This window comes from Nicotiana attenuata, unplaced genomic scaffold, assembly GCF_001879085.1.
Source record: "Nicotiana attenuata strain UT unplaced genomic scaffold, NIATTr2, whole genome shotgun sequence".
In the NCBI taxonomy this organism is placed as follows: domain Eukaryota; kingdom Viridiplantae; phylum Streptophyta; class Magnoliopsida; order Solanales; family Solanaceae; genus Nicotiana; species Nicotiana attenuata.
In genome coordinates this window covers 147880-163427 of record NW_017670777.1, presented here as the reverse complement: position 1 = coordinate 163427, position 15548 = coordinate 147880, and the positions used below count along the sequence as shown (strand labels likewise).

General features: G+C 36.1%; 2 protein-coding genes across 6 annotated transcripts; both read right to left on the bottom strand.

Moving 5' to 3' along the window:
- Positions 1–763: 763 nt before the first annotated feature.
- Positions 764–8093, bottom strand: LOC109243231 (pentatricopeptide repeat-containing protein At5g48730, chloroplastic). Of its 4 annotated transcripts, XR_002070521.1 has the most exons (5): positions 7691–8093; positions 6188–6594; positions 4654–5551; positions 3688–3926; positions 764–1090 (listed from the first exon to the last, which is right to left on the bottom strand). XR_002070521.1 is itself a non-coding variant. In XM_019410144.1 (3 exons), the coding sequence occupies exons 1-3, from the start codon at positions 8027–8029 to the stop codon at positions 4861–4863; spliced, it is 1437 nt and encodes a 478-aa protein (XP_019265689.1). In that variant the 5' UTR covers positions 8030–8093; the 3' UTR covers positions 4241–4860. The 4 variants fall into 4 exon arrangements, 1 of the variants encoding a protein (XP_019265689.1); XR_002070522.1 differs by lacking the exon at positions 3688–3926; XR_002070520.1 differs by lacking the exon at positions 764–1090 and having other exon boundaries at positions 3535–3926.
- A 1737-nt stretch (positions 8094–9830) lies between these two features.
- On the bottom strand, positions 9831–14701 carry LOC109243229. 2 transcript variants are annotated; one of them, XM_019410143.1, is made up of 3 exons: positions 14259–14701; positions 10348–10587; positions 9831–10271 (listed from the first exon to the last, which is right to left on the bottom strand). In XM_019410143.1, exons 1-3 carry the CDS (start codon positions 14614–14616, stop codon positions 10225–10227), a joined length of 645 nt encoding a protein of 214 aa, XP_019265688.1. In that variant the 5' UTR covers positions 14617–14701; the 3' UTR covers positions 9831–10224. The 2 variants fall into 2 exon arrangements, with proteins under 2 accessions (XP_019265688.1, XP_019265687.1); XM_019410142.1 differs by having other exon boundaries at positions 9831–10587; positions 14259–14700.
- Positions 14702–15548: the final 847 nt, after the last annotated feature.

The window sequence follows — 15548 nt, the reverse complement described above, 5'->3', positions numbered from 1 at the left end:
GGAAGGTAATATTATTAAAATACGCGCCTAAAGCAACTACGAGTTTATTATATTTGGGGAAGACCGTGAAATTCGCTAAATGGTCCGCCCGAATTCTAAGCATTTTATATAGCATCTATTGAGGGCCCCGCGATTTATATATTTGCTTAGCGAGGCTCATCTCATTTATTTTAAAGTCGACCTAGAAGAACTATGATTTTTCTATTAAGTATTGTCTCTACTAATAAGAAAAGGCCCCAATTAATTACTATGTCCATGTATTATTGCCAAGGTATTCAAATAGGTGTTGAACTTAAACAAAATAGCCCCAAGGAAACGTTCAGTTTTGTGGGCCTTAAAACAGGCCCTTAAGAGAAAACAGGCCTTAAAACAGGCCTTAAACGTTCAGTAAATGAATGTTGTCCAGACATGGACCTTGTGCAGAAGACAAGCAGGCCCAACTGGAGAATATGATCAATGAAGGTCTTATAGCTTGTTAGACCTAACATCAAGACAACTGAACCCAAAACAATTATATATGTTCATGTATTTTGATATCCACATTTAATTTGTGAACTATGGAACAAGAGACTATTTTCAGAAACTGAGACAGTCTAGCCTTAACAAATTGATGCCTACAGCAACTGAATGATTCAAAAAAAACCTTATCACGACAAATAATTGACTACTCATGATTCAATTGAATACGAAATCAGAATTGGATTATACAAGAGTCAAGACAAAACTGTTGAACGTTCAATCCTTAGGCTGATTTAAACCTGTATTTCGCGTTTGGATCTGAATTTATACACTAAAACAAAACGCTACTGCTAAGGCTTAATCCCAGCACTGTATGTAAACCTACGTGAGTCTCATCCTCTTTATGCTACAAAACTACACTACACAATTGCAGTTGATGGTCCTATTGAACCAAACTAAAGAGATCTAAATAGTCCAATACAGTTCAAAGTTATTACAAATTTAACTAACGAAATTAAACCAAGCTAAATTGAATAGATGCGGATAACATAAACATCAAGCTAAGAGCAATAGGATTTCCATTTTTCAACTTCTCAAATCAAATATACAGCACCATGTTCAGAGCTTGTACCTGGTAATTGCAAATAAGGAGGCAAAAGTGAGATCAGCAGCAATTTGAGCAGTTGTAAAGCAAGCAGCAACTCACAGCAACACTTCTTAACCCAGGAATGATTTCAACAATCCAACATGCTTAAAACCAGGCAGGAACAACTAATCAACCTAGAACTGTTTCTAAAATCTCGGTTGAACTCAAAATTCTCTGAAAACCAGCTAAAACTACAACTGAACTACTCTTGCAAGAGATTAAGCTAAGAAATGTGTATCAAACAACAAAACTCGAATTTTTAAACTAAAATTTGAATGAAACAGTCTTCTTTTTTTGGTTTTCTGTTGATTTTCTAATGTTTTTGGATTTTGGAAGGCTTAAATTTCAAATTTAAATCTGAAATTGAAAGAAGAACTTTGGGGGGAATTTTAGAGACTGAAAACTTGTTCAGGAAGGCATTAGGGGTGCCTTTTATAGGCAAGGAGTGGGGTAGAATATTCTGGAAGCTTTCACACATTTTTTCCCTCTTTTAATTTCAGAATTCACCTATTAAACCTTCAATTTCTGACTTGTTTCTCAAGTTACTACCCTAAGTTTGCTAAAATCTACACTAAAGTCCTATTCTAGAAGTCCCTAGGGTGTTCTTTTAATCATACAAAACCTATACTACCCTTATCTTGGTTTTGAATTTACCATTCCTAACAAAATTGCCCTTTTCTATGCCTACACTACCCTTGCAAACCTCCTGAAACTACTGACCATCAATAAACCTGCCATCTATAACCAAACAACTAATCTAGCCTAAACTAAATAAGACTAATTAATAGAACTTGAAACTCAAACTGAAATTAAACCAAGTAAACTAACAACCATGTTTATTTAGTCAAACCAAACCTCCAATTTTAGACATGCATCAACAGCTACTGATCAACTACTTGAACAAATATGGATCCAAAACACCAAATCAGACTATTAACCTAATGAATCAGAATCAAATTTATTATCAGAAGAAAAGCAAGCATATCAACTTGAATCAAAACTAATTAGAAAATCAAAACTATCAGTTGGTTGCCTTAAACGAACATTTGAACATATAAACTGGCAAAGGTAAGATGAAATACAAATAAGAATTAACCAAACTAAAACTCAAACTAATCACAGAAAACAACACAAAATTGACTAACAACTAACAAAACCAGAAACTCATGAGAACAAAGAAAAGAAGTAATAAAACTGAGAAGAGAAACTTACTGATTTTGGACTCTACAAGAACTACCCTTCGAAATTGGTTTCCAGTTAATATTATATGTCTACTCTGTCAAGAATAGGCTTATAATATTAACTAGAACTCAATCGCCTTTGAAAATTCCCAAAAGCCCAGGAACCCTAGATTTAATATTTGCGAATTTGTAATTGGATCTGAAGAAGAGCGGTTTGGGGTTTGGGGAAGATGAAGAGAGTATAGGGTATGAGTTTGAAGTGATTTGGGGCGATTTGGTAAGATAGGGTTTTGGCCGGAAACTTTGTTTTCGAGATTCGAGCAACTCCAGCTATATTCGAGACATATGGTTATGGGGGCTGGGTAGAGGAGGCCTGGGCGGTTCTGTGGTGTGAATTTGGGGCCATTTGGCATAACTTGTGTCATGGCCGGAAAATATTTGACGGGATATTCAACGAGATAGGGCAAGATTCGAGGGGAAACAATGGTAAGAATGGGAAGAGGGGAACGAGACGAACCGATGGTGTGAATTTGAGGGCCGTTGGCATAGGTGGCGTTCACCGCCGGCGGCGGCTCCGGCGGTTTTACAGGCTCTGTACGAGGAAGACGGGAACAATTTTAGGGCTAAATGAATCTTTCAGACAATCTTATTACAACGTAATGCTCAACGGGAGTCGTTGGATCAAACAAGTTTAACGGCTCAGATGAAGGGGTAACGAAACGGGGCCGTTTTATGCGGTGAATAACTGGACCGGGTAGGGGACTAATTGGGTCGGATTGGTTGACAACACGAATTGGGCCAGCAGACTTTCAATAAGAACGGCCCAATTTGGGTCTGTTACCCAAGACCACCTTTTCCTTTTATTTCCTTTTGTTTGCTTTTTTTTTCTTTTCATCTTGTATTTTTGTATTATTTTTCTGATTCTATAAAATGTAAAATTAAAACCAATACTTAATAAAATTCGAGATTAAACTATTCAAATCCTAAAATTACTTAAAATTCTACTTAAAAGATAAATGCAATAATTAACAATTAAAAGCGCAAAGAAACTATTTTTTGTGATTTTCTTTAATTTTTATTCTAAACAAATCCATACCTAAAAATGTGAAATTAAATTCCTAATGCAAAATGCATATTTTGTATTTTTAACATGAATTATTATGCAACCAATTAACGCCAAATTCAACAAAAATTCACAAAAAATTGTAAAATAATAAAGAAATCAATTATTTGAAACTTTTGGAATAATTTGCTTAGGGCAAAAATCACGTGCTCACACCGGTTACGCCAAAACTTCCCTTCCAATTAGATATGTAATCATTCTAAGATATACCTATGATTTTGTCATAGTGAGTATTTCAAGACTATGCTTTTTCTGAGTCGGGAGTCTAGCTTCTCTACCTTCACAAGATGGCAGATTGGCTGCGTACACACTAGCTTCCCCTCACTCGGTTTGTTGTTGTTTGTCATAGTGAATATTTCTTACATTTGAGAAAGACAATTGTTTGACTGCTACTTCAATTGAGCCTCAAGAGACTGATGGAAGCCCAAGTTAGCATAATCATGGCCTTGGAAAACTGATTCTGTGTTGGTGGTCTAAGCTGCATTGACTGCTCCTCTCAACCACAGTCCAGTTCCAGCTGACAAGATCAGTAAATACATTTTCAAAGACATCAAAACACAGAGGTCAAATGTTAAAGAAGTAGTACAGGTTTGTTATATAGTATAAAACCAACCTTTGTACTTAATATGGCAACCAGAAACTGATAAAATGGAAGCAATAGGGCTCGTTTATTCAAGCTCTTTGGTAAATGCTTTGTTAAACCAAAACCAACGCGCCGGTAGGTTTTCATAAAAACTAACACAAACAATGAGCAGAGAAGTGGAACCATGATTTACCTCAGCATATTGAAATACCAAAGCTGATGGGCAAATAACTGTAAAGCAAAATGAGTTCATGGGAATCGGAAAAGGTATTTTGTCAGTCTCCCCTATTTGTCAGTACAATTTTCCAGGTAAAAGATCAATGGGAAAAATTATAGTTAGACGATTTACATACAGATCTAACAACAGTCATACTACAGTGTCTTATATTGGACAATCTATGATGGTGTGGAACAAATTTTAAGCAGGAACAAACAAGAATTTAGGCACTGAATCCTATGGGATTACAACAACAACAAACCCAGTATAATCCCACATAGTGGGGTGTGGGGAGGGTAGTGTGTACGCAGCTTTACCCCTATCTTGTCAAGATAGAGAGGCGGTTTCCAGTAGACCCTCGGCTACAAAATCCTATGGGATTGAAAGGGGAAAAGAGAGGGTACATCAGACATGGTTGTATATCAAGGCACTTTAACAATTTACCTGATTGTGTTCATTGACGAATTAAGCTGTTAGTGACAATCATTTTCCTTCACTGACAGTATTCAGTTCAACGCTGAGGCGACTGAGAACTCTGGCACCTGTATTTGAAGCTACAACAACAGCATCTCAGAAATTATCGTACCAAGGGCATTTGATAGTAAAAACACCTATTGTCCATCGGAATTCCTAGCCCTTTGAACTATGAAGCTATCGCGCCTTTTCCATTGAGGCAAGTAGGTTTCGCATCTCCGTCGCTTTGCTACTCATTCCATTTACTGAATAGGCTTTAATCATACTTCTGTATGTTATCCTATCTGGCTTACATCCACTTCTTTCCATCATCTCAAGAACCCCTTTCATCTCCACAAAGCATCCCAGCATCCCATACGCATCCACTAGGCAGTTAAAAAACACGGTGTCAAGCGCCACGTCAGAATTCTCAATGAATCGCAAAACAGCTCCGACTTTTTCAGCTTTACCAGCCTTCCCATATGCTCTTACAAGTGAACAAAGAGTAACACAGTTCGGTTTTATCCTCTCAGACTGCATCATCCTAAAAAGAAATTCCATCTGCTTTAAATCCCCAGCCCTTCCAAATGCATCTATTACGATATTGTAAGTAACTATCGTCCATGAAAAATGGCATTTCTGCATAAACTCCATTACAGCACTCATTTTCTCATAGTTTTCTGTTTTCCCGTATGAATCTAAGAGTATGTTGAAGGTCTTAATACTGGGTTCGATTCCAGCACTCTGAAACTTCTCGTAGCATTTTTCCATCATTTCTATTTGCCCGCTGCCACCAAACGCTCTCAATGTTGAATTCATGGTCCACACATCTGGCTTGCAGTCTCTGCGCCGCAGCATTTCTACGAGTGTGGATTCCATCTCTTTGAACCTTTGGCAATTAAAGAATAACAGAATCAATTTCCCTATCAATACAAACTAATGCCCACACTCAAACAAAAAACAAACAACATATTCAGTGTGATCCCACAAGTGAGGGCTAGGGAGGGTCGAGTGTACGCAGACCTTACCCCCTACCTCGTGTGAGGTAAAGAGGCGGTCTCCAATAGATCCTCGGCTTAAGAAAAACATTTTCCAAAACAAGTTTGAAAAATACAAGAGTAAAGACGCTATGATGAAAATACTGAAGAAAAGAAAGTATTTGTAGCAGTAAGATAACCAAAGCAAAGGAAACATCAACAGTAATTAAATTGAAAAGTAAGATAATAATAGAAAAACAGTAACAATACTAAGAAGGAGAAGAGGGAGCAGATAAGGTGTTCTAAACTAGGCCACAGTCCCCCAATGAAAAGAGAGAAAACGCCACTTACGTCGAGAAAATGATATCAACAATATAAAATATACTAGTAAGCAAAGATAGCACGAAGTCAAAAATTAGATAAGGTCTTGGAGCTTATTTAACAAGTAGGCAGAAAACTCAAGTTCCAGTTGTATATAATTAAAACTTTCTTGTCAGCTAAAGGTGGAAAATTGGAAATAAAACTATAACGCCGAGAAGTAACCAAACCTTTTTGCTTTGCCATAAGAATCGATGAGTGTGTTATATGTTACTGTATTGGGCTTGATCCCCATACAATCCATGTCCGAAAGCAGGATTTGCACTTTATCGAAGTCATAAACCTGAAGGCAGGACTTTATCAGGATAGTATATGTGTAGACATCGGGTTGGCAGTTTGGAGTATTCTTCATCTCTTCTAGGATAGAAAAAGCTTTGTGAAAAAGACCGCTGCGGCTATAGGCAGACAAAAGAGCAGTGTAAGCTTCTTGATTCACAACACAGCCTTCTTCCACCATCATCTCAAATAGGGATTGAGCTTTTTCGGGTTGCTTACATTTCCCAAGCATGACAATTAATTTGATATAAATACCCGGGTTGGGCCTGTACCACAGCTGCTCCTGGAGGAGTTCAAAAACCTGGCGGCCAAAAACAAATCACGACAAAAATGGATTGTCAGGTGCTTCGGCGTCTCCAGAATTTCATGATACTGCCAAAACATAAGCAAATATTTATGAACTATCTAACGATAATTCAGAAAATATTTCTTTCAATCTATGTGTTGGCAATGGCATTTCCTTAGCAGAAACCACTTTCCTTGCAATATGACATGAATCAACTATTACAGGAAAAAAGTTCCAGTATCATAATATAAAATGCACAAAGTGCCTTGTTTTTTCTGAACTATATTTAGGATATATATTATTTGTATCATTGACTACAGAGATTAATGCTCAAAGCAAAAGTATTGCCAGATTTTTCAACCAGGACCAATAATATGTTCTTCAAATGTGTTGTACAATATGCAGTTTAGGCTTGTACCTTTCTTGGTCAAAGCAAAAAACTGAACCATGATTATCAATTAAAACTCCAACTTTACTACAAATTAAGAATAGCAAAAGAGGATAAGAACTCATTTTTTGCTTCAGAGTTGTACAATATGCAGTAATGATTGTACCTTCCTCAGTCCAGACCAAAAATGGCACTATGATTATCAATTCCCAGAAAAAACTCCAACTTTAGTTACAAAATTCAGAATTAAAAGAAGCATAAAAACTCAAAATGTGTTTCATACGTGCTGTACAATATGCAGCTATAATTGTACCTTCCTTTGTCCAGACAAAAATTTGCGCGGTAATTATCAATTCACGGAAAAAACTCCAAATATAGTTCCAAAATTCAGAATTAAAAGAAGCATAAAAACTCAAAATGTGTTTCATAAGTGCTGTACAATATGCAGCTATAATTGTACCTTCCTTTGTCCAGACAAAAAATTGCACTAAAATTATCAATTCCCAGAAAAAACTCCAACTTCAGTTCCAAAATTAAGAATTAAAAAGAAACATAAAAACTCAAAATGTGTTTCATAAGTGCTTTACAACATGCAGCTACAATTGTACCTTTCCTTTGTCCAGATAAAATTTTGCACTATAATTATCAATTCCCACAAAAATTCCAAACTTCGATTTCAAAATTCAGAATAAAAACTCAAAATAACTACAAAAAAGCACGAACCTTGAGAGCAGATTCCCAACGCAAAGCAGTAATACGTTCGTGAAGAGCTTCAAGAACAGTACGAGGCAAAAGCTTCTTAGAATTCCCTTTCTTTTTCTTATACTCAATAACTGCTTTTGTAGCTTCTCTACGAAGAATTATGGATATGGCTTTTTGTGAAGCTATCTTTTTGTTTGTTTCCTCCTTCCTCTCCTTTGCTTCCTTCTCCTTCAGCTTCTGGAGGTCCATTGAAGAATTCGGGTCAATGGGTTTGGACCCGGGTATAGTGAGATTTTTTCGGGTTAATGGGTCGGTTCTTGGTGGTCTGAATGATGGAGGAGGAATTGGATTGGACGACATGAGAGTGTGCTTTGTGTTTGCTGAAGTATGTAAATATGAGGCTGAAATGTTTTATTAGATTGGTTTTTGGGTAAGGGAAAAAGGAACAGGAAAATTAAATTATATGTTTTTGACCATACATAAATAAATATGATGTTAATTTTCAACTTATGTATTAGTAATATCAATAAGAAATAAAAGGAGCAAGGAATATTCGTCTTTCTGCTAAACAGGATGGATTGAACTCATAATTCATTAGATGCTTTTTATGAATGTCAACTAAGTATCGTAAGTAAATTGCTCCCGATTGTTCAATCATTTAATAACCAGAGTCATTCTTTGATAAACGATCACTATGAGTCGGTCGAAGTAACTAAACTTTGGATTGAAGTAATAAGATTATTGAATCATCAGAACTACTTGATATATCTTTTTTACTTTTTAGCCACAGAGTCCTTTGTGAACCCATACGACTTTCGTTCTCCTATTTCTTAGTTCGAACTGTTAGTTGAATTATTTCTTAACTTCATCCGTTTATTCATTCAATTCACAGTCACAAGAGGGCAGCCTCTATCTTTATTTTATTTCAGGGGGCAGCTTTATAACTACAATCTAACTAATAAATAGTATGGTAGAAAGAAATAGAAGAATCTTTCTTTTTACCATACTATCTATCTATTAGAATACTGCCGATTCAAGTCCACTCATTTCATTTAAGACATGAAATTAGTATCTTTTTCATTTTATTTCGTTAATTTTGGCTAAGAACAAGGATTTATAATATTAATAAGAAATAAAAGGACAGAATAAAGAACTTTTTTATGTCAGTGTACGGTAACATATTATAGCAAGTTAAATACCACATTTTAAGTGATTGATCTTACTTGTTATGACCGGTCAATATAATTATTTTTTTAGGTAAAATAAGAACATCGAATACCATTTGTACTACTGTAATTTTGTGGCTATTTTTCTAGCGGCCTCTTGGTTTCTTTCTTTACAATCCGTCCATAAAAGTTGTATATGATAAGTTTGAGTTTTATATCTTATTCGCCAGAATTTCTTTCTCTCTGGTCTTGTCTCCTCACTAATGTTTCTGCAGAAGAAAAAAATTCCCACATGTGAAAGTTTAGATTAGTTTGACATAATAATACCCAGTGGCGAAGCCACATGGTCCTAAGGGTGGTCAAACTGACCACCCTTCGTTGAAAAATTATATTGTGTATATAGGTAAACTATTACGTTTTAAAGGTATATAACACACATTGAACACCCGTTGCCGGAAAAAAATTTCACTTTTTTTAAATTTGAACACCCTTGAAAAAATTCCTATCTTCGCCACTGATAATACCTATATTAGGAAATTTTTAAAACAACGATAAAGATAACAATAACTATATTTCAGTTTCAAACAAGTTACAAAGGATTTTAAAAGAGCATAAACAAGAAAATTTTAATTGTCGTGTCTTCTAACTCTTCTAAGCTCCACTACTTGTCCATGTATTTATCACCACAAAAAGAAAAAGGGAAAAAAAAAAAAGAACCATGGGAAGCAAAAGCACAAAATATCATTTTTCTGAGAAAAAACTATTAGATAACAACAACTACGCCTCAGTCCCAAACTAATTGAGATTAACTATACGTATTCTCTTCTAGACAAAAGAAAAAGGAAAAAGAAACAACAGCAAAAAACCTAGTGAAATCCCGCAAGTCGGGTCTGGGGTAGTGTGTACGCAGACCTTACCCCTACTTATGAACGTAGAAAGATTGTTTCCGAAAGACCCTCGGCTCAAGAACAATAAAAATGAAGCAAAAAAGGAAAAAGAAAGAACAAAGAAAGATATTCCTTTTCTTGCCAACCTTGTGTAGGCTGTTCTAACACACCCTATTATAGCTCATACAAGATGATTGAAAGAAACCACCAACAATACAAGAGACCTAATCTGCACAGCCAAGAGATAATGCAACTAAATACACAACTTAGGATCATGAAAGCAGTAGCCATCCTTAACCAAAACCTTATCTCCCACCTCAAAAACAGCCCCCAAATCTCTCGTAAGAATCAGGTGTCGTAAATTTAACATGGTTCGTCAACTATATGGGTTCAGAAACACACCATTTATCTGGATCATCATAGCGTACATCCACATATCCGCTCAGCGGAAGGCCATCGAAGACCAGCCAGAAAGCACCATTTTATGATAATGCCTAAACGGCTAACGCTTCCCAAGCAACACCAGGTGGATAGTGGAAACCCTATAAACTGTCAATGAAATCTACAATAAGATTTACCATGTGAGAATCATAGGCAGGCCCTTCCAACTCAAAGTGGCCAATACCTTCAATAAGATGTTTCTCGACACGTCCTGTTGCACATCTAAGCTTGTTGTTTAGCTGCTTAATGCTGGTGAATCCGTCTTGCGTGCCCATGATGAAGAGCTTTGGTTTGGGAGATTTTAATATGTTTTTGTGATGTCGACCAAAGAGGATTGAGGCCATCAAACCAAGAGGGTACCCAATACTTACATAACCTACAATCTGTTCAACCTGTTCTACTGCAGATCCTGCTATTGGTGCACCTGTTAAAAACGTCTATCAAAAATGAGATAAATTGATGGGAAATGGTTACACCACCATTATCAGGTAAATATGCCATAAAGGGAAAGTTGAACATCAAACATGCAAATCTTATTTCCTCTGTTTCTTTTCGACAAGCAACAAGTAAATTTTCAGAGTCCATCCTTCCAACAAATGGTAATGCAACATAAAACAGTGAGAGAAAAGTAAACAAATGGTCGTACCGTCCTCCTAACTAACCGAATATTCTTTCTAATCAGGCAAAATCGAAAAGTCCCGAAATTTCTAAGGAATTGTATCACAGTCAAAAATGCTTTGCTACAGCTAACCTTTTATCTTATCTTATCAAATAAAAACTGATGTTACAGCTAACCTAAGGAACAAATTTTTTGAAAGAACAGATTTATTAGTAGCCTGGTAATCTGCTCAAATAATCAAATAGCATTTGACATGGTATGTTGGAGAATACGATAGAGCGATGTGATGTTATTGCTTACTAAAGCAATGCAATGAGCACTAACATATGTCAGACAATCCATTGATAAGGCGTAGGAAGGAATAAACTAATGGCGCAGAATATATATTTGAGAATATTTAAATAGAGCAAACAACATTTATGAGAAGAATGTTATGTTTGTCATATTGAAGCCCTTTGAACAAATGAAATATAATTTGGAAGTTCGGCTTGATTTTCCAAAAGTAAAAGATTTTCTCTCTAACCCATTCTTCCTCCCTCTCTTCAACTCTTCCTACTCCTAGCAGTTAAACTAAAGGGGGGGTTGACTTAAAGTAAAAAAGTGGTCTTACTCTATCCTCCATTCTTCTTTTCCTCTTTCATTACTTAAAAAGACAACTTCAATCTCATACTGCATATTCTTACACTGCCCTACATCAAGACAGGCCTGAAAATATTAGAAAGGACCAAAGCTTTTGTTCTAGATATGTTCAAAGTTAGTTGGTTACTCACCTTGATTTCACTATTCGGAAAAGACGATGAACATAGTTCAAAATGAGGAGATACAGAGAGAGAAAGATATGAGAGGATTAGAAAGCAGTGAATTTAAGAAAAGTCCCTTCTTCCAAGAAGAATAGGAAAAAAGAGGAAACAGTATGAATCATCACAAAGCAACCAAAAAAAAAAGGTAATCCATCAACGCCAAAAGGAAATAGGGAAAGAAAACTAAATAATTTCTGACATAAATGCATGCATATTTGGTGGCACGGAGCAGATCACACTAGTTGAAAGGAACTACTTTCTACAAATAATTCCTTGTCATAAATGAATTTACCACATGGGGAATGTTATGACTCAACTTGTTCAGACACGTGCTTTTAGACTCATAACGCACTTGAGAATTAATTCATTTCAGTGGAGTTGAGTAATGATGCGGCATACAGAATCAGAGATAAACTAACAGTCAAACTAGTTTGAAGCTCACTCCCATAAATCATCAACTTGGTTGTTATGGTAACATTTCTTTTTCCACAAAGAACATGATTAAAAGTGTACTTCTCCGACTTGTAGCACCTCCTCAATTTTAACTTAAAATGTTTGAGGTACACTTCATGGCCAAGGGAGAGAGAGAGAAAGAGAGTGTGTGTGTGTGTAAAATATCCAACAGCTATGGCAATAATAGTGGCAGCAACAGAAAATAACAATTATGGAACACGAGCAGCAGCAATACGCATTTGCATAAAGCTTGGATGCCAAAGACGCTATGTATCTGCAGCATGGAGCTCTCAACCTTTTTCTAGATAAATACCAATGGAGCTCTCAACCTTCTTGGGCATAAATTAAAAAAAATGGCAACCCGGTGCACAAAGCATCCCGCGTTCACGCAGAGTTCGGGGAAGGGCCGCACCCCAAGGGGGTGTGATGTAGGCAGCCTACCCTGATGCAAGTATCACTGGATGATTCCACGGCTCGACCCCCTGACCTATAGGTCATACGGAGACAATTTAACCGTTGTTCCAAGGCTTCCCTTCCTTGGGCACAAATTAGAACAGGAAAATTATTTAAGGAGAAATAACATAAATGTACTTGCTTTAGCTAAACCAGAATCCTGCTGAAGTAATCAAGAATTTCAGCCACTAATATGGTGTAAGACGTCCAACAACAGCTAGAGTTGGAAGGAAGTAAGTATTTTTACCGTGTGAGTTTAACTATAGCCATAGTGGAACCAAAGTCTAAGCAAAGTATTTTAACAACATCAAATGCATTTCTAGACATCAGGAGTGCCAAGAATAAACCTCCAGGGACATTCTTTTCTTCGTCTCCTTTTTAAGCGAAGTATTTTAACAACATCAAATGCATTTCTAGACATAAGGAATGCCAAGAATAAACCTCCAGGGACATTCGTTTCTTTGTCTCCTTTTTATCCATGCATATTAAGGTTTTAATATTTGACGTCCACACCAATTTAAACTATTTATATCTTGATCAGAATTACCATTTTATTTATTACTATGTCGTTGACACTAATTAAACCATTAATATCTTGATTAGCTCCTTTCATCTTAGTTATTAATGCCACCGGCTGCTTTGTCACGGCTGCATTAATTGGACGAATTTTTGTTTGGATTTTTTCCATTAATTCCATTTTCTGCTAGAGAGAGAATGAGGGAGAGTATGTTTACAGTGACAATGTGAGAACCTCAAAAGAAGCTTTCTAGGAATTCCATTGACAGCAAGCAACATATGTGTTGAAATGAAGAAAGCTCTCCCTTCTATAGGCAAAGAAACATGGACAAATGAGAAGTTAAAGGGCAGCCCGGTGCACTAAGCTCCCGCTGTGCCCCACTATGCAAAGGATGAAAACCTCCACTACTGAAACCAAGAAGCAGTTACCACTTACCTATCAAATGCAACTCAAGAGCTAATTTAGATGAATCCAACTTCTAGGAAGCAACTTATATATCCTTGTAAACCAACAAATTCAACGCATATACCTGTTTATATGCTACTTACTAACTAGAGAATTTGGATCAATTAAATCTACTAGAAAAAAGTTCAGGAACTCTCTTAAAGTTATATCAGGAAATGCATCTAAAAATAAGTGAACTAGCTCTATTCCAGTCTTATTTGGAACAATACAAACAACACACTGAAAAACATCAAACATATTTATTAAACAGGTCAATTTAGAGGCAAATCATAGGCGGATTCAGGATCTAAACCCTATGAGTTCAACTTTTAAAGTTTTTAGCATTGACCCCATTATATTTTTAAAGTTATGGGTTCATATCTACTATTTTTGTGATTCTAATGAATTTTTACATATACATTTTTACTCAACGTCAAAAGTTATGGGTTCAATTGAACCCTAGATACTGCAGTACATCCGCCCCCGGGCAAACCCCATAATTCCAAAGAACCTCTATAGCAAGTTATAACTCTATTTTCATATTTTCGTAGTTACCTGTTATTATATGTCTAACATAAGTAAAAATTCAAAACAAGAAAAAGGGCAGTGCACTAAGCTCCCGCTATGCACGGGTCCGGGGAAGGGTCGGACCACAAGGGTCTATCGTACGCATTCTTACCCTAAATTTATACAAGAGCTTGTTTCCACGGCTCGAACCCGTGAACTCCTGGTCACGTGTCAGCAACTTTACCAGTACAAAACAATAACTCTAAAATAATCCAAACTTCAGAAGTGCAAGAAAAGAATACCTGCAGAAGAACCCACCAGCAAAATCTTATTCACAGAGAGATTTTCAATTGACCATTTACAAACAGCAACCACATCCTTAATTTCCTTAAACCCAAAAATAGAAGGTTTCCCAGTTGATCTTCCAACACCTCTCATATCAAAGGTCACAGCCTTATACCCTTTTCTTGACAACCCATTTGCTATTCCTCTTAATAAACCTTGACTACCCCCTAATATTGAATATGGGTGCACCAAAATCACAACCCATGAATTTTTTTCTTGTTCTTCATATTGGTTTGGTTTGAAGATTGTGGTATGGAGTTTGACCCCATCACTGGTTTCAACTGTACAAGAATCTATGGTTGGATTTGTTGACATTTTTGATGCCTTGGGGGGAATGGGAAGAATCTGGGGACAGGTATTGGATGTTTAGTTTGGGGGGTGAAAATGAAGAAATGGAAAAGTGAAGGATCAATTTCGCTACTTTTCTGAGTTTTTTCCTCTAGCTTCTAAAAGGTTTAGTTTTAGTCCTATAGTTTGAGAAAGTGAAACTTAGCCCTCGGAAGTTATACAAGAGTGGTAAATAAACTATGATTATTCCATAAAACTTTACTCTTTGTTCGAAAAAAGGGTGTGTTTGGTATAGTAGAAAATGTTTTCCGTGGAAAATGTTTTCCAAAAAAATATTTTTTTTAAAAAATAAGTAGTAATCTTATTCATTTTTCGGTTTTTGGTACGCAAATTAAGGAAATCTCTTCCTCTAGGGAAATTAATAGTGGGCTACAAGTGGGTCTATAAAGTCAACAAAAAGCTGATGGAGTTGTTGAGGGGTTGAAGGCTAGATTGGTGAATGACATCTCAAGAGTATTCATAAATAATTTAGATATAATAAACATGAAACCATTAACTTTCAAACCAACAACCTTCCGAACTCACATTTTTCATAAACTTTCGAAACCGCAAAATTTTTAACCCGTAAACTTTATAGTTTCTAAACCCGTAAACTTCCAAACACATAAACTTCCGAACTCATAACTTTGGAACTTGTAAAATTTTGAACATTTAAACCCATAAATAAGAAAACTAAAACTGAAAAATATATTTAAAAATAGTTTTTTTTGGGTGCAGAAAAACGAAAAAAATAGAATTTGAAATTACAAAAAAAAAAGTAAAAAAAAAAATTGTGAGGGGGGCGCAGTTGGGGGTGGGTGGTGCAGAAAAACGAAAAAATGGAAATTTGAAATTGCAATAAAAAAAATAATATTTTTTTTGCGGGAAGTGGGTGGGGATGGAGTGGGGTGGGGTGGAGG